Source organism: Leucopleurus acutus, assembly GCF_964270905.1.
Source record: "Leucopleurus acutus genome assembly, chromosome: 7".
Classification (NCBI taxonomy): domain Eukaryota; kingdom Metazoa; phylum Chordata; class Mammalia; order Artiodactyla; family Delphinidae; genus Leucopleurus; species Leucopleurus acutus.
Genome location: NC_139150.1, coordinates 69,983,900 through 70,006,324, shown reverse-complemented (window position 1 = coordinate 70,006,324; position 22,425 = coordinate 69,983,900). Strand labels below are relative to the sequence as shown.

General features: G+C 41.5%; 2 protein-coding genes and 1 long non-coding RNA gene across 3 annotated transcripts; 2 read left to right on the top strand and 1 right to left on the bottom strand.

Annotated features, from left to right (window-relative positions):
- Window positions 1–11,233: 11,233 nt before the first annotated feature.
- Window positions 11,234–15,065, bottom strand: LOC309964403. The gene is made up of 4 exons (XR_014326346.1): window positions 14,792–15,065; window positions 13,878–13,945; window positions 13,376–13,434; window positions 11,234–12,137 (listed from the first exon to the last, which is right to left on the bottom strand). It is a non-coding gene; the product is annotated as an uncharacterized lncRNA (long non-coding RNA).
- Window positions 15,066–15,377: 312 nt separating this feature from the next.
- LOC309964071 (interferon alpha-13-like) lies at window positions 15,378–15,890 on the top strand (the record flags this gene model as incomplete). Its single annotated transcript, XM_082842710.1, has 1 exon — window positions 15,378–15,890. The coding sequence occupies one exon, from the start codon at window positions 15,378–15,380 to the stop codon at window positions 15,888–15,890; it is 513 nt and encodes a 170-aa protein (XP_082698836.1).
- Window positions 15,891–19,584: 3,694 nt separating this feature from the next.
- Window positions 19,585–20,130, top strand: LOC309964038 (interferon alpha-1-like; the record flags this gene model as incomplete). Its single annotated transcript, XM_082842668.1, has 1 exon — window positions 19,585–20,130. The coding sequence occupies one exon, from the start codon at window positions 19,585–19,587 to the stop codon at window positions 20,128–20,130; it is 546 nt and encodes a 181-aa protein (XP_082698794.1).
- Between the last annotated feature and the right edge of the window lie 2,295 nt (window positions 20,131–22,425).

Sequence of the window (22,425 nt, the reverse complement as noted above, 5' to 3'; positions counted from 1 at the left end):
ATATTAAGCAACATGATGTTCTACTCTACAGGCACTCGTCCCTCATAGATGCCCATGCTGATCTATCTACTTACTTATCTACTTAAATATTTATTTATCTATTTTAATATTTATTTCACTATTTATAAAGATTTAAATTATTTTTATTTACATAATATTATGTGCATGTATACAATGTGGTTAATAGAATAAATATATACTTTGTATTAACTCAGTTTATGAGTTTTCCTTGTGCATTAAATTCTTACTAGAGAAAACTTCCTGTTTTGCTTTTTTTCTTTAAAAAAGAAACACCAAGGGGCATCCCTGGTGGCGCAGTGGTTGAGAGTCCGCCTGCCAATGCAGGGGACACAGGTTCGTGCCCCGGTCCGGGAAGATCCCACATGCTACGGAGCGGCTGGGCCCGTGAGCCATGGCCGCTGAGCCTGCGCGTCCGGAGCCTGTGCTCCGCAATGGGAGAGGCCAAAACAGTGAGAGGCCCGCGTACCACTAAAAAAAAAAAAAGAGGAAGAAACACCAAGCCTGAATGTGCAACCTGATTAAAGAATGTATGTTACAATTCCTTGACCCATCATTACGATTTTCACGTTAGAAATAAAAATAGACTTCTTCTAGCCAGGTCGTGTGTTGCCCTCAGGACCTAGAGGTGAACATAACTAATCCAATTCTGCTTTGGGTAACTTTGATTTTTTTTTTAAAGGAAAGTAACCTAAAAACAATAATCAGGTAATACAGGGACTTCCTTGGTGGTACAGTGTTTAAGACTCTGCTCTCCCAATACAGGGGGCCCGGATTCCATCCCCGGTCAGGGAACTAGATCCTGCATGCCACAAGTAAGAGCCCACATGCCGCAAACAACTAAAAGATCCCGAATGCTGCAACCAAAGATCCCGAATGCCGCGATGAAGATCCTGCACGCAGCAATGAAGATGCCGTGTGCCACAACTAACACCTGGCACAGCCAAATAAATAGATAAATAATTTTAAAAAATCAGTTAACTCACAATTAAATTTAATTATTTTTAAAATAGTACTAATTTGTAGTAGAAATTAATATCGGTTAAATTTAGTGCTACAGTGAGAAGGTGGGAAAATGGAATTTCCCCAGCAGAAGGTGGATCATGTCATGTGAGGATATAGAAATTAAAGCAGTAGATATTACCTATAGTTAACTAGTAGACATTTCAGTGCAAATGTCCATTGGATAGTGGAGATAGGAATTTATAAGCAATTCCATGAAGTGTAAAGCATGGAACAGAAGAAGTGATCAAACAGGAGGAGAGTATCACATGAGAAAAGGACTGAAAATTGAATCCTATGACGTTAACGTTAAAAGCGAGGGAACGCTACAAAGGAAAGCAAGGGGAATGGCCATATGTTAACAGGACAAGAGAGAAAAATGAGAAGACCATGTCTGAAAGACTGAAACTGCTTAGAAGATTCAATGCATTCGTGCAAACGTAGATGGAAAGTGCTCCTACATTGGGAAAAGAGATGGCATTGGCCACTTAGTGACAGCTTGTTTGGTAGAATTAATCAGCAGAAACCATAGTGGAGAAGGTGGAAGGATGAATAATAGAAGGGAATGACAATATATACAGAAAATAGGTTTGAGATATTTGCCGTCTGAATTGGAGGAGAGACATAGGGTGGAACCTAGAATGGATGTGGATTATTTTTTTCTCTGCATTGTTTTCCTTTTTTGAACTATTTTTTGCTTCTGAAGAGATTTCATGGATTTGATGTACTGAAAACTCATATCAATGTTCAAGATTTGATTTACTTTAAATCCTGACATTTAATCACTTACAGTGATAATGTATCATTATTTTGATGAATATGATGTTGAATGTCAGTAAGCTGCTCCGTGCTTGAAACCAAACCATCCACTACAAGGGAAACAGATAGAACTGACCTTAGTGAGAGCTGATTTGCTGAAATTAATCAGCAGAACCCATTCTGGAGCAAGTGGAAGGGTAACAAGAGTAGAACTCCCATTGTCATTATTTCACCTGGGGAGTCACTTTACTTCTTTCACTCTCATCATAGTCAGATTTGCATTTGTTTTCCTTTTACCTCAGTACATCAAATGCGAGGACAGCTTTCCAAGAAAGTTGAATGGAGAAGCAAATCAATGATGTATTGCACATTATGGAAAATCATGGTATGGGCCCTTTATGTTTCCATTTTTGCTTCCCTCTTAAGATACTCAACTCAAGATGATAAAGGAAGTAATTCAGTAGTAGCAAGACAACCTCTGCCCAGAAAAATACTAAATGAAAAAGAACGTATAACATTACAAAGACTCTGACACCAGGAAAGCAGAGAAGGCTAATTTTATCTAGCATCCTATGCCCTACATTTTCACCACCCTACGTCTTCACTGTGAGATGGAGAATGATGAACCAAGAGCTCAGGAGAAATGTACTGAATCATCTAATGATGCTTAATAATTACTTCAATATAAGGCTCTGACGCGAGGTCAGTAGAAGCTTCTGATGGGAGGTCTAATGGAAAATCTAAGAATACTCTTTGTTATTATTTGGAATAATTATTATGAACTCTGTACTAATGATAAAATGGTGAACAAGATATAGACCTGTCACCTATGGTGGTTACTTGTCAAACAGGTCTAATAAATCTATTTTCAAGAAGACCAATCCCAAGGCTAAGCCAGCTTCGCTGATATGGAAAATAAAGAGGGCAGAAACACAGCCCAGGACTAGAAGTAAACACAGCCAACCTCGTAGCAAGAGAAATGTAACTCCTCACCCTAAAGGCCAATTTACCTCAGTTCCTTTTACCCCATACATCATGTTCAACTTTCAACAGAAACTTACCATACTAAAAGGTGAAAACACAGTTTGAAGAGACAGAGCAAGTATCAGAACTACACTCATATACAGTAGAGATTTAGAAATGATCAGACCAGGAGTCAAAATGATAGTGATTAAAGTGCAAAGGGCTCTAATGTAGTCATCTATTTATTCTTCTACTTTATCTCAGTCATACTATGTATGGTATTTAAAATAGTTTTGTTCATATAATATCATGTTCACCTTTATAGTGTTTTCAATATAATAAAATATGCTTACCTCTATATTGTTTCAAATTATTTTCTTGTTTAATTTATGAAACTCTCCCCCGATGACATTTGGATTTTTTTTCCTTACAAAAAGAAGTAGCTTTAATTTGCAAGGCATACTGAAACATGGATGATAAATTCTACTCATCATTCTCATCATTCATTTATTTCAGTGGTTTATATTTTATTTTATTTTTTAAATTTTATTTATTGTTCACCGTGCTGGGTCTTTGTTGCTGTGCGCAGGCTTTCTCTAGTTGTGGCGAGCAGGGGCTACTCTTCGTTGTGATGCGCGGGCTTCTCATTGCGATGGCTTCTCTTGTGGAGCACGGGCTCTACGCGTGCGGGTTTCAGTAGTTGCTGCACGTGGGCTCAGTAGTTGTGGCTCACGGGCTGTAGAGCACAGGCTCAGTAGTTGTGGCCCACAAGCTTAGTGGCTCCGCGGCATGTGCGAACTTCCCGGACCAGGGATCGAACCCGTTTCCCCTGCAATGGCAGGCGGATTCTTAACCACTGCACCAGCAGGGAAGTTCCAGGTTATATTTTAAAACTTCATATTTCTATATTGGATATATGATAGTTCTGAGAATACAGAGGTGAAAAAAGAGAATGCCAAACCTATTCTTCTGGAGAGTTCAGTTTGGAAGAGATAAAAGATATAAAAACAGTAATCATGCTAAATTATTTCAATTAAGTTTCCTATTACAATCAGAGATAGGGAAAAGGGGATTCTCTCACCAGAATCTGGAATGAGGCATCTCAAGAAGGGGAGAAAGCACATGGACTCCATAAAGTGGCCAAGAAACATCTAAAGACAGACTTCCCATTGGAAGCAGCATATGTGGATATCGTTCCTTAGGAGTGGAGTGTAGAACGAGATGACGACCGAAAGCTCATGAGGACCTTCAACTTTTAAGAGTGAGAAAGAGAAGGAGAGTCTGAAGAGGGCACAAAGGTGGAGTAGCTAGTGCACTTAGGAGTCAACCAGGGAAAAATGATCTTCAGAAAGCACCAAAGAAGAAAACAAAGAGCTTGAGAATTACAGAGGATGGAAGTTAAATAATTATTTATATGTGATATGGGTTTCTGCATTGAGTCTAGATTCTGCCAGGACACACGTGTGATGCTGGGGAATCACTTAACTTCCCTGAGCCTCAGTTTCCTCAAATATAAAGTCGGGAAAATATTCCTAGAGTTGTATTGAATATTAGACCAACCAGAATATTTAAGAACACTTAGCAGAGTATCATCCACAGAGTGAGGGCTAAACAGGTAGTGTGTTGTTTCCTATATTTTTCATATAGCTCTAAATGGGAATAATGAATTCTCCTCCCCCTCTCTCTGTCACTGACTGCAGAACAATGACAGCCTAAAAAACAGAACTGGGAGAAAGTGTGTCATCAATTGTATGTAATTTTATATGCAATAATATACATATATGGTACATATATATGAATACATAGTATAAAATATGCTACATATAAAATATACCATATATCTATCTGCTGATTCTGATACATGGCACAATTCCCCTTCCTCTCTGTTTTCCTGGATCCCATTCTTTCACTAAAATATCACAATCATTCAGTTCCTCCCAGTGTAGAAATCCATAGTGTACTTTCCCTATTCACTTTGCATTCAGCTGTACTGCCCATTCATACAGCTGTTTCTTTCTCCATTAGGGTTTCTGGCTGTCAATTTCCCCTTAAGACTACAAAGCCACCAATGGAAAGCAGAAGCTGAGTGAAAGTTCTAGGTTTGTCAGAAACACTCATATGACTCCACGCTCTCCGCCTGCCAAGCACTGCAGGTCCAGACTGTCCAGACTCCCAGAGAAACACAGTAAATAGATGGCACCCTGCCCAACACTGAACAGTGGTGGAGAATCCAGGAGCTCACCTGTGCCTCTATTTGCACACTTCCACGTGCTGACTGCACTAGGAGGAACTCACCTGGTTCAGGACTCTTATTTGCTCAAAAAGCCCAAAGCGCAGGAAACATGGAGTTGAAAGGCAGCAGCAGCTTGAGAACTTGGAAGGAGAACAGAGATGTTTAAAGCGTTCAATGGAACAGCGGCAGGTCCTCAGGACATGGAAGAACACAGATGAGATGCACTGAGGCAAGTGTTTCTCCAGAACATTCCTTTTCAGAGAAGAAAAGATTGAGGTGCATGCGATAGCACAGAGTTCTCCCATAAGGATGTGGCCACTAGCAGTGTCCCCAGCACTGATACCACAGCAGCCTGCGGAGTCTTGGAAGGGATGAGGGTTACCTCAGTGCCAGCTGCAAACTTGTTTTGTCCTTAGGACCCAGCAAGTAATCACAGAGCAGGGAAGGACATTCCTGGGGACAATGCAATCCAAGGAATTTCTTACATTCCATCATGATGTCTTTGTCCCTTTGAAAGACAAACAAAATAAAACATGCTTGAATAGAAGGGACACAGGCAGGAATTTTAATATATTTAGCAACAACTGGGGTAGAGCCTTTCCAGCAGGGCAGGTATCAGTAACATGCACACTGGAAGGTCACAATTTCTAAAAGCAACAAAGAGCTAAGTGGAAATTCATTTATTTAATTTAGGCACTTTGGAAAGAGGACACTGATGGATCAATCATCTTTCTATTCTTTCCAGTTGGTGCATATAGCACTGAGTAGGTACTTTTAAAGTCAGAAGGACATTTAAAGTACATTTAGAGGTTTGGAAACCTTCCTAAGGATTAGGGTCCTAAAACAAGCAGAAACCATTCCTATATTGCTGCTAAAAATATCATTTTATTAACAGATGATTTTTTAAATAATATTTTGATTTCAATTCTTCAGTATTATGATGTTTTAATGGGCTGAGGCTAGAAATTTAAATAAAGACAACTATACAAGGCCATGAGGGTGACTCTGGAGTTCAAGCCAGACTCTCCCTGCTAAGGAGCCCATTAAAAACCTTCACTGCTTCTGCCTAAGAAGCGCATATGCTCTTCCGTCTTGGTCATACATAAGGCCTCTTCGGTACCCACATCTTAACCAACAGTTGGAACAATAAAGAGTAAAGATTCTTATTTGGACTCTATCAGTAAACAAATGGATGTCCAGCCTGGACTGTAGGTGAGAAATGGAGGTGTCTTCATTGAGATTGAGAACAGCAGGCTGACCTGAGGAGGTCTCCTGGGAAATCGGTGAGGTCCTTGTTGACTGGAAACAAACGACAACACAGGAGCTGGGAGTTCAGTTTTATGGGAGGACTTACTGAGGACTATAGCCTGGAGGACAGCCTCTCAGTCAGCTCTGACGAACTGCTCCAAGGACATAATGGGGACGTCAGTATATATGTGATTGTGGTGAAGAGGATACGTGCAATCTAGGACACATCTTGGGAGAAGGTTGCTGCTAGTCATGAGGAGCATTTGTCACTAGTAATGCTTTTAGTGCTTTTCTAAGTATGAGAAGTTGCAAAAAATTGAATTGATAGAATTTTCTCAGGAAATTATCTAACTACCTGCAGGCCTATTCTGTCAGTTTTCCCAGAGCAGAGAGTGCCCCATTCCTGATCTTGTTGCGGCAAGTGGGGGCTACTCTTCCTTGCGGTGCGCAGGCTTCTCATTGTGGTGGCTTCTCTTGTCACGAAGCATGGACTCTAGGCACGCGGGCTTCAGTAGTTGTGGCACACAGGCTTAGTTGCTCCGCGGGATGTGGGATCTTCCCGGACCATGGCTTGAACTCGTGTTCCCTGCATGGCAGGCAGATTCTTAACCACTCTGCCACCAGGGAAGTCCTTGTGTATTATACTTCTGAAAGATTTTCTGGGAATTAGTAAAAATTCTTTGAGAAAGAAGGATCAGTAGAAAATACTTGGATCTACTTTAAAAATGAATAATATGGAAATAACAGAGACCTCAAATAATGCAAAAAGTCACAAACATTTTTCATTGATAACGTTTGTTGCTTCTTTAGTATGAGAAAGGCACAAAATAGCTTGTGAACTCTTTCATTTTTGCGGCTTTCAGCAGCAACGCAGAAGCAGGAAGAAAAAAGCAGGAGCTATGAAAGGTAAGGTTCTGCTCTCTAATCCTGGGCTCTCCCAGGTTTGATCTTAGTTCTCTTCTCCATACAGTCCCAGGTCTATAATTGCTGGCAATGTCACCTCCTAGAGCCTGTACTCTCAGAAATGGCCCCCCAGAGGAGACACTCAGAGCTAGAAAGCAAAGAAGTCAGGACCTGGGACACTTCTAACCCAGGCTCTGCTCGTCCATGTGAAAGCTGGGCCATGGCACTTACCCATCAAGTGACAGTGTGAGACGTGGTGGAACAATGACTGTTTTGGGGGCAAAATTTTGGATAATGACTCGGACAACTTAACCTCCCTAAGTTTCATAGTCTGTGTCTGGGAGAGTCCCAGGATTGTTGTGATGATTGCCTGGGGCAATGTGTGTGAAAGAGCTTTGAAATGACACCGCTCTACACATATGGACCTTACTATTAGTGTCATTGAACCTCTGACCTCGAATAATTCTAGTTCCTGGGCATTAATCTTGAAAGAATCTCTTCCCAGTAGAACAGTCTGCTCAGCATGTTCCACTCTCTCTTTGCTTCCACTCTCCCTAGACACACCCAGGCTCCTATTTTGGGTTTGCAGAGCTCACCTGAAAGGCACTCATGTGACACCAGCCCCACCCTCTCTTCAGAAAGGTGATTCATATCTTCTGTCATCTCAGGCATCCCTCTTGCTAGCTGGCCCTGTGGAATTCCAGGGTCCTAGTCCAGCAAGAGGTTGACACGAGGGAGTCCCACTGGGAACAGATTATGGAAGGAAGCCTTGGGGTAAGGCATCTTCTGAAAACAAAATGGTCTCTCTCAAAAACAGCAAAGTTCATTCTTCACAAGTAAATCGTTTCTTCTAAAAGAGAATGTTTTCTTTTGTCTCTGCTGCATTTGGGGGAAGGATGCAGTAGTCCAGGAACTGGGTTTAGGGAAAGGAAGAGGTTCTCCAGTTCTGACTGAGAGCTGACTTTGAGTGTTTGAGGCAGAGGAAGGTTAGGGAGAGAGTCTGACAGTGGCCTTGCACACCCTCTACCATCTCAGCCACCTTCATTTGTGTCATGATGAATACAGCCCTTCACAAAGCAAATACAAAAGCATAGGAATTTGACAAATGCTGAGGGGCTTTACAAATTGAGAAAATCCATTAAAGAACGAGTCTCAGGAACTGGACTTCCCAGTCCTTCCCCTTCTCCATCATGATACTGATCTGTAAACAGCCGTGGGTTGGAATGTTTCGGGTTACACAGGCACATAGATTCCCAATGTCCCAATCAGCCTCTAGGAACAGAGACAAGAAACTTCACATATTCCCCAAAACAGCACTGGAATTTGGCATTCCTGAGGTCTCAAGTTCAGAAGGAAATGGAACAAACCAGAGGACCCCAAATATTTTGATGGAGAATAACTTTCATCTAACTCCAAGGCCTTCTTGCGTCCTGATGAAGGCTGGGCAAAGCAGCTCAGCTCCCCAGTTCTCAATTTAGCCTTAATGAAAGTGTACAGCTGAGGACTTTTCGCCTTTCCTTTCTCATGGGACAGGCTCTGCAGCAGCAGGGATGCAGAACTCCTGGCCATGTTTGTGGCTGAACAACCAGGGACAAGAGGAGGCCAAAGGGGAGGCAGAGCAGTATAGGGTCGTAGCAAACTTGGGAGTGGAACAGCATAGTCTTATCAGGCTTAGGAAAGAGATCTCCATCTACATCAGGTACCGTAGCACTCAGCTCACTCTCCAGCTACACTTCTTATTCCCACCCAGTAACCTGCACACTGTTAGGGACATCATTGGTCCTCAGAGTTGTTAATAAAAGCGATAAGTGTAATGAGCTCAACATAGTTGTGTCAGTAAAAGTGTTTGAAAATGACAGTCTTGCTGCATCTTCTCTTGTGGGTACTCTTGTCTTCTCAGGTGACCAGTAAATTCGTTAGCTCGGCATCTCCTTAGTCTTCCTTCGGCTTCATGCATGATTTAGGGCAATTGTTTTCTTTTTCCTATAGTACAGTTTTCTCAGCTTTAGAATAGGGATAATGAGACTACTATATTCCATTCAACATACCATCGCATGTTATATGCTCTATATCATGAGAATATAACAAGTCATAAACTTATCTTAAGTGAGCAGATTATTTTAAGCACCAGGGACATATTAAACATAGCAATGATAGTTGTTATAGTGACAGGTATGCACAAAGGAGTAAAAGCCATTATTTCATGTCCACTCAAAAGATACATATTTTTTTAAGATTTTTTTTGATGTGGACCATTTTTAAAGTCTTTCTTGAATTTGCTACAATATTGCTTGTTTTTTTTTTAAGTTTGGGTTTTGTGGCCCTGAGGCATGTGGGATCTTAGCTCCCCAACGAGGGATCGAACTCACGCCCCCTGCATTGGAAGGAGAAGTCTTAACCACTGGACCGCCAGGGAGGTCCCCAGAAGATATTGATATAATGCCATATTTGTGCCTTACTGAGCTCATAATTTTGTTATGCAAAAATTCTACCTCTGTGAATTAAAATAGGATCATCTTTTTAAGTACTGTGCAAAGCATACAAACACATTTTTAAATTCTACGAGCAAATGCAATATTCTCACAGATGTACCAAACACTAGATTGCAAATACCCATGGATCTCTAGTGGGCATCAAAACAAAATGCAGTCAGTGCATTGGCACTGAAGATATTTATCAATATTAAGTAGAAAGTAATATATTATATTTACATCATGCTGAAATTAAAAGCATTTTGATGCAGATTACAAATTTTTATGCAATTTATCCATAAAAAATGACATTTTGAAGTAGTGAATAAAACTCTCCAATGAAAAATCCTGATTATATATATAAAGCTGAATGCTTTATCAATGAAGCCTTAAGGGTCTTCTAAGACCCTTGCTTAAAACAAATGAGAGGAAAAAAATATCTTGAAAATTGAGATTAATTTCTTAAGATACTTATTAGGTAATAAGATATTGCCAATAAGCTACATCTTACTGAGGTTAGAGATCAACGTGAAGCAGACTTGGCTGACATGTGCGAAGCATCAGATACTTGTTATTATACCCGCCATTTTAAAGTCTGACGCTCATCTGGTCTCCCTGTCACCACCATCCTCTGCTTTTCTGCCCCTCCTTCTCTCCTTCCTTTGTTGACTCCACACTCTCATCTTAGGGAATTGGTGTTCCTCAAAGATCTATGCTAGTCCCACACTTCATCCTCTCTGCACATATAGTCTCAACCTCCCAAATAGTTCCAAACGTCCTCTCTATGACTGTTGACTTCCATATGCATGTCTTTACCCAGGGTCACATCTCCAAACAAATGTCATTAGCTCCAAACCCTCATATTTACCTGCTACCCTAGATGATCTCCACACATGGCCAAACTTGACCAGCATGTAATTCCCTGGCAAACTCCTGCAGACCCCTGGGATGCCAGCTTACCAACTGCTCTTGCAGAAGCTTTCCCTGATCCATGCAAGCCCACATACTCCCAAGAACCTGTACTTGCCCTGTCACAGCATTAGCATTCCTTTCATTGAACACCTAGTTACCCATATCCCCACCAGACTGCAAGCTCTGTGACAGCGGGCAATGTGTCTACTTTTTTCATTGCACCTGGCACCCACCACAGTGCCAACAATACACGGGATAGTCACACTTCTTTGTTGAAGTTTAAATTCCATGATTCTATAATGTATTTCACAGTTTTTTGATCATGCAACTGCTGAAACTGAATCAGCAACCATTAGACATGCTTTCTCCAAGAAAGAACAAGTAAAAGAGAATAGCTCCAGCTGCTCTAACCTGTCATAATGCCTTGTGCTTCTCCCTCATAACCTAGAAAGGGTTTCAAGCGAAATTTTGCTCTTTAAGGCCTGTCTTCTCTGACAGAGCGCTCCACTAAGAAAGTAATATGTTTATTTTATCTACCAATATATTAAAAAACACAAGTAAAATCCTGAAAGCAGAGATACTTCAAAATATTTTAAGGACCAATGAAATGAATAAAACTATTTATGTTCCTGTTGGATTTTAAGGCAGATTAAAGGTTTAAGGACACTCTGATTTTCTTTAAGAGTATGAGTTAAACCTAACACTTAAAATATACCTTTTGCACCCCCAAAGCAAAGGAAAACAAGATACAAAGCTGACCATATCATAATATGAAGAATAAATTTGGTAAATATAACAATCATCATAGAGAAATAAATTCTAATTATTACAAATTAAAAATAAATTTTCTCTCCATTCAAAAGTATTGTTCCACTTACTGTTGAAAAACAATGTGCTGAGGTGACTCGATGTATTTACAACTAAATCAGAAGAAAAGTCATTGAAGGGAGTGAATATGGACGCGCTAGAGGCCACCTCTAAGCAGAGAAGACTCCATTGTACAAGATTGGGTCCAGGTCTCCTTTTCCCACTCCTGCGTTCTCTGAGGTTGAACATACAGGGAAAGCACACTCTGATTTTCACGCCTTAACTTCCACTCTCATATTGTCCTGGGCACAGCAGCTGTGGACTTTCTTTTCAGATCGAGCCTGGTCCTTTGGAAGTTCTTCAAAGTCAGGCTGGAGTCCTCACTGCCCAGCAGGGTCTTTTCCTCTCCATCTCCTGCACCAAACTAGTCTCCAGATCTGCCCACTGTTGATCAAGCCCACTGAGGAATTTCAGCTCTTTGTGCTGAAGACGATGGAGAAGTGCTGTATCGTCTCATGGAGAATGAGGCGGCCTGAGCGTTTTGGAACTGGCTGTCAGCCAGCTGGTGCTGATGGAACCTGAAAACCTTCTTGTCCTTCAGGCAGGAAAACAAAGAAGATTCTCCCTGTTAGGGGCAGGACTGTGAGGGTCTCCTGCTTTGGCAGCCTGTGGTTCTGGGCCAGGTGACAGCTAAGGGTGCAGACAGGGCTGGAGAACATCATCCTGGGTGTCCTCAGTGAGGAGGGTGGCAGGCCCCGGTGAGCCTGGTGATGCAGGTGTCTGGCTGTGGGAGCCTGTATCCAGCTGCTGTGGGTACCTGCCTGCAAATGAGATTCTTAAATAGGCCATTTATGGGCAACATAGAATGTCACAACATCAAGTCTTTTATTACACTGGAAATTAAACACACTCCTGGAACATGAAAGAGTATCAGTCCAATAGGATATATTCATCTAAATGAGACCCAAGGTTGAAATAAAAACCTGAGTCTCAATATATCTCTTTTTCAGTTCTAATACGAATACTTAGAGGTTTGACACTGTACTCTGTTTTGCCACTTCTTAAATTGCACCAAAATACAACTAGCCTCACCTCTCTGCATTCTCCTCTAAAGGGACTCATACATCAGATTTAAATTCTTCCACATTTCTTTACAGGACCATAGCTCACATTTTCTGAAAGTTTACAGATAATGGTGACATAAAAATGAACAGCAAGGGTGAATTCATGCAGTTCTCTTCATTCCGTCACCAGAAATGTTCTGACTGCGTATATATGTGACAATGCGCTTGGCAATGTGGATTCCAGGAAAGTGAGGCAGGGATGGTGACTGCCCTCCAGGGAGCAGGGAGGACAGACTTTAGAGGCAGGATTAGGATGAAGGAAGCACCACGTGCTCAGTGCAGCTGAGGGCCAGTGCTCAGAGCTGATGAAGACGAGGGCCTGGGAGCAGCAGAAGGCTCCACTCTGACAAAAATCTGGGGCTCCTGAATTTAAATGACATCAGATTTTCATTTCCTCTTTTAAAAAATGGAGGTCACACAAGACATTGCCTAGATCAAATAAAATAAAGTTTGCAAAGTACAGGCTGAGAATTTGAACAGAGTGAATGATAGCAGCCTTTTGTATTAATATAACAAATGGTAACCTGTATAGTCCACCCTCAGCCCAGCCAAGAGAAGCTCTGACTACAGGTTCCTTAACACTCAGGGGTCTGCATGTTGAGGCCCCCAAATGCAAACTCTAGGAGAAGGATTGCCTGTAGGCCTGCGAAGGAGTAGAGACCTAGTCTCCACCCTTAGAGCAGTGCCCCGTACATTACGGAGAGAAATCCTACGGCACCTGAGGCTCTTTGCAGCATCTAAGAAAGTGTTTTGACCTCCTCCCCACAAGAAAAAAAAAAAAGCCTGCTCTGTGACTAGTATAAATGAGATAAATAGTCCTTTTCCTCACCTTATTTTGTTTCAGACCACCTCTGGTGTTAATTTTTAAGACACAGATTAAATTATACCTTAAAAACAAACATAACCTCAGAGAAAATGATCAGATTTGTGGTTACCATAGCCAAGGGGGTGTGAGTTGAGAAAATCAGAAGGCAGTCAAAAGGGTTTTTCCTTCCTTTAAAAAAAGACATTAAAATAATGTTGTAGAGACCAGGAAAATGGTAAGAAATATATATATGGGGGAGAGATGATGAGAATTAAAGCATTCCTAGATTTTCAGCCATGGAACAGCACAATACTCTAATTCAAAAGCTATTTCCTGGGTTAGCATTAGGGCAACGTTAAGCTAGTACTTCTCTTAAGCACGAATGGTAAGAAGGCACCAAATCTAAGTCATCAAGATAAAGGATGTTTTAATGCAATAGTTTAAAATGAAACTTAATCCCAAAATATGCACGAGGAACAAAATATAAAACTTTTAAGTAAAGAAATGAAGCTGACCTCCATTTGCATGGCCCTGACAGTCTTACAAAGTAAGCCTTCATGATGTAAATGAAATCTGGGCAAATTCCACTTAGTGTATAAAATTCTTACTAAAGAAAAATGAAAAAGTCTGACCTGCTAAACGTCCTCAATTGCTTGTACACACCAACTCTTCTTTCTAACCTTATAGTCAAGGTGAGGTCCTGGGAAAGACATTTCAGGAACGTGAGTTAAAAATCAGTTAAGACTATCACGGGGTCATTAGAAATTGTCAAACATGGTAATTCCCTCAATTAAAAACAAGCATAAAAGTAATCTTGACAATATAAATGAGTTGGCTTCCATTAAAGATAGAAAAGTAAAACTATATTAAATACTCGGGGCTTTGCCGGTGGCGCAGTGGTTAAGAATCCGCCTGCCAACTCAGGGGACACGAGTTCGAGCCCTGGTCTAGGAAGATCCCACATGCCGTGGAGCAACTAAGTCCATGTGCTGCTACTACTGAGCCTGTGCTCTGGAACCCGCGAGCCACGACTACTGAAGCCTGCGCACCTAGAGCCTGTGCTCCTCAACAAGACAAGCCACCACAATGAGAAGCCTGCACACCGCAATGAAGACTGAACCCAGCCTAAAATAAATAAACCCAGCCTAAAATAAATAAACAAATAATTAATTATATGAAATACTTACTTTAGTATAAAGACAATATAGTTTAAATAAAGTTTAATAAAATGCTATATTTTAATATGAAAATATATTTTAATATTCTATGCTTAATATTGAAAATATTTTAACATAAATTTATAAAAATATCAAACATTTAAAATATTTAATTTAAATATCATATGAATTAAGTTAAATATAAAATTAATTTTAAGATGTAAAAAAAGGCTGTGAATTTTTTTAATATTCCTACTTGTCAGATATTCAATACTTTCTCCCTCACTTTAACGCTGTATCCTTGAAAGACTCCATGAAGTCCCAGAGAATCTACAGGGGCGCTCAGCTCCCGCGTCCTCGGCCCCGGTGGTGGCCGCGCCCCGACTCACCCCTCAGGGCGTCCCCAACACCGTCCTGTCGTCCCATCGCCGCCGCCGCCTTCCCCTTTCTCTGGGCCTTCGCTGTCTCGCGCCAGAAACGAGCCCGAATCGGAAAAATCGGCTCCCCTTTCTCTGCGGCTGGGGATCGCTCTGATTCCCCACCTCAGACCGCTCAGAAAAAGGCTTCTTTCCCAAAAATTGCCTCGCTCAAGTTTCTGTGAGAAAATAAAGCGCAAAACTCAGGGGAAGCCTGAAAATGCAAAGTTCTTGTTGCCAGCCAGACAAAAATTCTCTGGCGAGGCCGCCACAAGGCTTCCTCTTCAACACTCAGCACCGAGAAAACCAAGGTGTTTCGCGCACTATGCTGATTATTAAAGCAGCCGCAGGGACTACTTTTCGCCCTGTCTCTCGAGCTGCAGGAGACAGCTGCAGAAGGCAAACTTAATCGTCGGCGTTTCCCAAACAAACCCTGCGCCCTCTACCGGCCGCCTAGGGAAGGACGCTGTCCACAGTTCCAGGGAAGGAAGCTTCCCTCCAATTGTTTGGCGGTGCCCACGCCTCTCCTGGCGGCCGTCTAGTGAATCACTCATTCTTAATGGCCCAGATCTATTTGCTAGTGGCAGGAGTGCTGCTCTGCTCTATCCCTGCTTACTCTCTTGGCTGGAACTTGCCTAGAAGCCATAGCCAGGAAAACAAGGACGTCTTCCAACATTTGGAACAGATGCAAAGGATCCCCTCTCAGTGGTGCCTAAAGGACAGAACCGACTTCAAATTTCCTTGGAAAAGAGAGAATATCACCCCAATCCAGGTGACTCAAGGCACCTGTCACCACCATCTGATGCTCCAGCAGATCTTCAACCTCTTCACCACGGAGGACAGCCGTGCTGCCTGGAACAACACCCTCCTCGATAAACTTCTCTCTAGCCTTCATCTGAGGCTGCACCGACTGGAGCAGATGAAAAAAGACAATCTGGATTGTCGAGATTTGGGACGTGCTGCCCGGGAGTATTTCCATGGAATCCATGTCTATCTGAAGGCAAAGGAATACAGCCCCTGTGCCTGGGAGGTTGTCAGAGTGGAAATTAAAAGGTGCCTTTCCCTTATGTAAGAATCCTCAAAGAAATGTCAACAAATACAGAATATTTTTTATACTCGTGACACTTCTCATTCAATTACATTAGTGTTCAAGTCCAAAGCAATCTCGACTTGTGTTTCCTCACAGGCTGAAAAATGTCTGAAAAGAAAATCATGATTTTAAAAAAGGTTTTGACAGAACACAATCTCTTTTCTTGTATAAATAATTTTATAACGTAATTTAAAAGATTACTTAAGTTTTGGGAGAGGTATTTCCTATTTTCAACACATGAAGTATAGAAAGGTTTTTTGGATAGTGTGGTGTTAAAGATATTTGTCAGTTAACTTAATGCTGACTGCTGTAACGGGTAAAGAGAATGCTGTCAGGAATTTGATCATAATAGAATCTTATCTTTCCCTGGTATAAGAACACAAGGCAGGCATTCCTGCTCAGATGGATGTTCTAAGTTGCTCTCCAAAGAGTGATTCGGGGACATGGGTACTCCCTGTTTTGTGGATTTTTCCATCATCAACAGGTGACTGCAAATTTTTCTGCAGTATTTGAGTCTATTCCACTCAGTGGTAAAGGGAAAATGTCTGGTGCATCACATGGGACGTTTTCAAGGGCCAGGACTATACAGGGCAAGAGCACTTCTGCTCACATTACATGGCCTGGATTTATCCTTGTGGAAATCTCACTGCAAAGAAGTTGGGAAATTATTGGATGATTAATAGACGAGGAGACAAGTTCAGTGCATAAGACCACTTTTCATCTTTACACTATTTGTCCTAATGAAGTTCTGGGTGGGGTGGAGGGGAAAAACTAATGTTCTTGCTTGCACACACTTCATTAAAAAACAATCTGACCCACAGAGAAAGAGAAATATCATTTATATGTGGAATCTAAAAAAAATGATACAAATGAACTTATTTACAATACAGAAACGGTCCACTTCTGGTGAAAGCCTGCTTCAGGTCTCACACTGCAGAGTTCTCCTTGTATCATCATACAGCAGGAGAGGGAGGCATTTATCTCTGACCTCGTTGATAAGGGCACTGATTCCATCGTGAGGCCTCCATCTTCACACCCTAATCAAGTCCCAAAGGGCCCGCCACCTGATACCATCACTTTGGGGGTTAGGACTTCCAAATATGAATTTTGCGGGGACGGAAACATTCAGACCAGAAAGGGCATTGAAGGCTACATGTCTTGGCATCCAGAAGAGAGAATATATTCATGTAAATAAAGAAGAATGAGCCATTTACCAGGCCAAAAGAGCAGACCGAGGACTCAGAATCCAAACTCTTGATTTCCAACCTGCAGTAATGCTTTAATTATTATGTGTCAAAATTTGGAAATCAAACTGAAATGGACCCCATCGTCCCTTGAAAGGGAAAGAAGACACAGGAGGAAAAGGATCATTCATGAGTCTTTGTGAGGAGTCTCCAAGGAATCTCAGGATATAGGTAGTCATTGCCACATCCGTAAAGATCCACCGAAGAGTAACATGGTTAATTGTCTGGTTGCTGTGACCTGTGTGAATCAGGGAGACTTTGAGTTCAGATACATGGCTCTGTATGTGACATCAAGCTGGTTATTTTCTGTCATGACCTAGTAGAGGACAAATTAGCGACGAGGCCATCTTCCTGAGTTTAATAGAGTGCCGGGCAACGGCTGAAAATTGTGCTGCTCTTACAACTTGAATCCCCAGAGCCATAGGCTCCTTAAAGGAAAGAGAATCCTAGTGGTTTTAGCAACAAACTCAGTAGGCATGACTGATACCAGTAGGAGTAGAGTGGGAATACCAGCCACTGTCTATTATAATCCCAGCAAATACGACGGTGACAAAGGAAAATAGCTTGGTCATTCGTAACTGCCTTCCAGTGGGAGGAGACCATCTGAGAAACTGCTTTCGTTAAAAGTACCTGTTCGGGCTTCCCTGGTGGCGCAGTGGTTGAGAGTCCGCCTGCCGATGCAGGGGACACGGGTTCGTGCCCCGGTCTGGGAAGATCCCTCATGCCGCAGAGCGGCTGGGCCCGTGAGCCATGGCCGCTGAGCCTGCGTGTCCGGAGCCTGTGCTCCGCAATATGAGAGGCCAAAACAGTGAGAAGCCCACGTGCCGCAAAAAAAAAAAAAAAAAAAAAAAAATTACCTGTTGCGTGATTACACTGGGCCTGGTGCCGAGGATACCACAGAGAATACGACAGAGTCCAGTTGCTACAGAGCTGATTTGCCACAGATAGTCACATACCTATTATTTATTGAAAGATCGGTATTAGAGGGGGCAGAGGCCACAGAACATCCACTGCAAAATAAAAGAATTCATGATCAGAGTTGAAAGTGAATTCTTTCCATGATACCAATCAACATTTATCCAGTTCTCAATTAATTACAAAGATGGTTTTCTTTTGTTTGAAAAGAATAGGCTTGGATTGGAACCTCTGACAGTCCTTTGGGGAATCTGAAATTCAATGCAAAAATACAGAGAAAGATTCAAATCGATGATGATTCCTAAATCATCTGGGAGCAGATCGCTCCCACGGGTGCAAACAGTAGTTGTTAGGGGTGCGAACAAATCTTAGCTACTACAATGGTGGGTGGCACTCCAAAGCTCAACCCTATCCAGCAAAATCTCATTCCTTTGTATTCATTTTTCTCTTTGGGTTTTCTTGTGTATGAGACGAGAGGCATTGACATTGAGTGCATGGAAGATACACAATATGCAGGATCAGTGCTACAAGCTATGGTGGCTTGATGTTTCATTACATTCATTCTCTCCATCATATGACTGGATTCAAAGTCATGATGTGAGAGGTGCCCTCTGCTTACTTATGAGCTGTCCTTGTCTGTCTTGCGGATTTTGCTTATGTTTGAGCCTCAGTGTGATGTGGGCATCGGGAATTAAGCACAAATAGGTTGTATTTTATTATTTAATTCTAAAAAAGTTATCTAGGAGATCAATAATTATGTCTAGTCCTAAAGAGAAAAAGTTGTTGACAATATCTAGAGGAATATCTAGCAGCTAGTGAAGTTAGAAATCATTTTATGATATGAATCAAAACTAAGATTAGTTAAAAATAAAAGTTAAGAAAATCATTTAAATTTTCAATGGTTTTAGCAGTTTTGATAGATTTTTAAATATATCTATACATTGGTATTCTTATGAAGTATTTGTATAAATTTTTATTGAATATGTATTTTGATACATTCCTATTTATTAAGTAAATGTATTACATTAAAAGTCATTCTGCACACCTAACCAAAATGTTAAATTAATTGCAGTAGCTTTTACAGCTAATTTTTAGACTAAATATTTTTGTCATACTCACCACTGCTTTGAATAAAAAGAAAAAACTTTTCACTTTCTTTTTCTATTTATAAAGTAGAGATATGCATGGAGTACATACCGATGTACACAGTATATCTGTGTATCAAAATTTCATAGGGGGGCCATATGGAAAAAAAATATCTAGAAAGGTTCTGTGGGCAGGAGAAGGGGAGGCAAGGATGAAAAACAGTGGTTGAGAAACGCTGCCCTAACCTATCTGGAGAGTGCAAAATGAAAAGCAAAAACAGAAGTAGAAAGTAAGAGGGAACATTCAGAAAATGGAAACCAATTCACTCCCATTTAAGACCCAGGCCTGAAGGAAGGTCTTCAGAGAACCTAGAGAGCAGGGTTCACAGAGTCCCCACCTCAGCCAGGCCAGCAGTATCTGCAGGGTCCCCAATGTCCCCAACCTTGTCCTTACTCCTGGCCCTGGTGCTGCTCAGCTGCAACTCTAACTGCTCTCTGGGCTGCGACCTGCCTCAGACCCACAGCCTGGCTAACACGAGGGCCCTCATGCTCCTGCGACAGATGAGGAGAATCTCCCCCTTCTCCTGCCTGAAGGACAGAAATGACTTTGGATTCCCCCAGGAGGCGTTTGGAGGCAACCAGTTCCAGAAGGCTCAAGCCATCGCTGTCGTCCATGAGATGATCCAGCAGACCTTCCAGCTCTTCAGCACAGAGGGCTCGGCTGCCGCTTGGGATGAGACCCTCCTGGACAAGTTCTGCACTGCACTTTATCAGCAGCTCACTGACCTGCAAGCCTGTCTGATGCAGGAGGCGGGGCTGGAAGGGACTCCCCTGCTGAAGGAGGACTCCATCCTGGCTGTGAGGAAATACTTCCACAGAATCACTGTCTATCTGCAAGACAAGAAGTACAGCCCTTGTGCCTGGGAGATTGTCAGAGCAGAAGTCATGAGATCCTTCTCTTCATCAACGAACTTGTAAGAAAGACTCAGGAGGAAGGAATGACACACACCTGGTTCAACACCGAAATGATTCTCAGTGACTAACAAGACCATACTTCCACCTGTGCTGCCATGTCAAAGACTCTCATTTCTGCTCTCATCATGCCCTGAATTGAATTAATTTGTCCAGTGTTTTCAGGAATATTAAGCAACATGATGTTCTACTCTACAGGCACTCGTCCCTCATAGATGCCCATGCTGATCTATCTACTTACTTATCTACTTAAATATTTATTTATCTATTTTAATATTTATTTCACTATTTATAAAGATTTAAATTATTTTTATTTACATAATATTATGTGCATGTATACAATGTGGTTAATAGAATAAATATATACTTTGTATTAACTCAGTTTATGAGTTTTCCTTGTGCATTAAATTCTTACTAGAGAAAACTTCCTGTTTTGCTTTTTTTCTTTAAAAAAGAAACAGCAAGGGGCATCCTTGGTGGCGCAGTGGTTGAGAGTCCGCCTGCCAATGCAGGGGACACAGGTTCGTGCCCCGGTCCGGGAAGATCCCACATGCTACGGAGCGGCTGGGCCCGTGAGCCATGGCCGCTGAGCCTGCGCGTCCGGAGCCTGTGCTCCGCAATGGGAGAGGCCAAAACAGTGAGAGGCCCGCGTACCACTAAAAAAAAAAAAAGAGGAAGAAACACCAAGCCTGAATGTGCAACCTGATTAAAGAATGTATGTTACAATTCCTTGACCCATCATTACGATTTTCACGTTAGAAATAAAAATAGACTTCTTCTAGCCAGGTCGTGTGTTGCCCTCAGGACCTAGAGGTGAACATAACTAATCCAATTCTGCTTTGGGTAACTTTGATTTTTTTTTTAAAGGAAAGTAACCTAAAAACAATAATCAGGTAATACAGGGACTTCCTTGGTGGTACAGTGTTTAAGACTCTGCTCTCCCAATACAGGGGGCCCGGATTCCATCCCCGGTCAGGGAACTAGATCCTGCATGCCACAAGTAAGAGCCCACATGCCGCAAACAACTAAAAGATCCCGAATGCTGCAACCAAAGATCCCGAATGCCGCGATGAAGATCCTGCACGCAGCAATGAAGATGCCGTGTGCCACAACTAACACCTGGCACAGCCAAATAAATAGATAAATAATTTTAAAAAATCAGTTAACTCACAATTAAATTTAATTATTTTTAAAATAGTACTAATTTGTAGTAGAAATTAATATCGGTTAAATTTAGTGCTACAGTGAGAAGGTGGGAAAATGGAATTTCCCCAGCAGAAGGTGGATCATGTCATGTGAGGATATAGAAATTAAAGCAGTAGATATTACCTATAGTTAACTAGTAGACATTTCAGTGCAAATGTCCATTGGATAGTGGAGATAGGAATTTATAAGCAATTCCATGAAGTGTAAAGCATGGAACAGAAGAAGTGATCAAACAGGAGGAGAGTATCACATGAGAAAAGGACTGAAAATTGAATCCTATGACGTTAACGTTAAAAGCGAGGGAACGCTACAAAGGAAAGCAAGGGGAATGGCCATATGTTAACAGGACAAGAGAGAAAAATGAGAAGACCATGTCTGAAAGACTGAAACTGCTTAGAAGATTCAATGCATTCGTGCAAACGTAGATGGAAAGTGCTCCTACATTGGGAAAAGAGATGGCATTGGCCACTTAGTGACAGCTTGTTTGGTAGAATTAATCAGCAGAAACCATAGTGGAGAAGGTGGAAGGATGAATAATAGAAGGGAATGACAATATATACAGAAAATAGGTTTGAGATATTTGCCGTCTGAATTGGAGGAGAGACATAGGGTGGAACCTAGAATGGATGTGGATTATTTTTTTCTCTGCATTGTTTTCCTTTTTTGAACTATTTTTTGCTTCTGAAGAGATTTCATGGATTTGATGTACTGAAAACTCATATCAATGTTCAAGATTTGATTTACTTTAAATCCTGACATTTAATCACTTACAGTGATAATGTATCATTATTTTGATGAATATGATGTTGAATGTCAGTAAGCTGCTCCGTGCTTGAAACCAAACCATCCACTACAAGGGAAACAGATAGAACTGACCTTAGTGAGAGCTGATTTGCTGAAATTAATCAGCAGAACCCATTCTGGAGCAAGTGGAAGGGTAACAAGAGTAGAACTCCCATTGTCATTATTTCACCTGGGGAGTCACTTTACTTCTTTCACTCTCATCATAGTCAGATTTGCATTTGTTTTCCTTTTACCTCAGTACATCAAATGCGAGGACAGCTTTCCAAGAAAGTTGAATGGAGAAGCAAATCA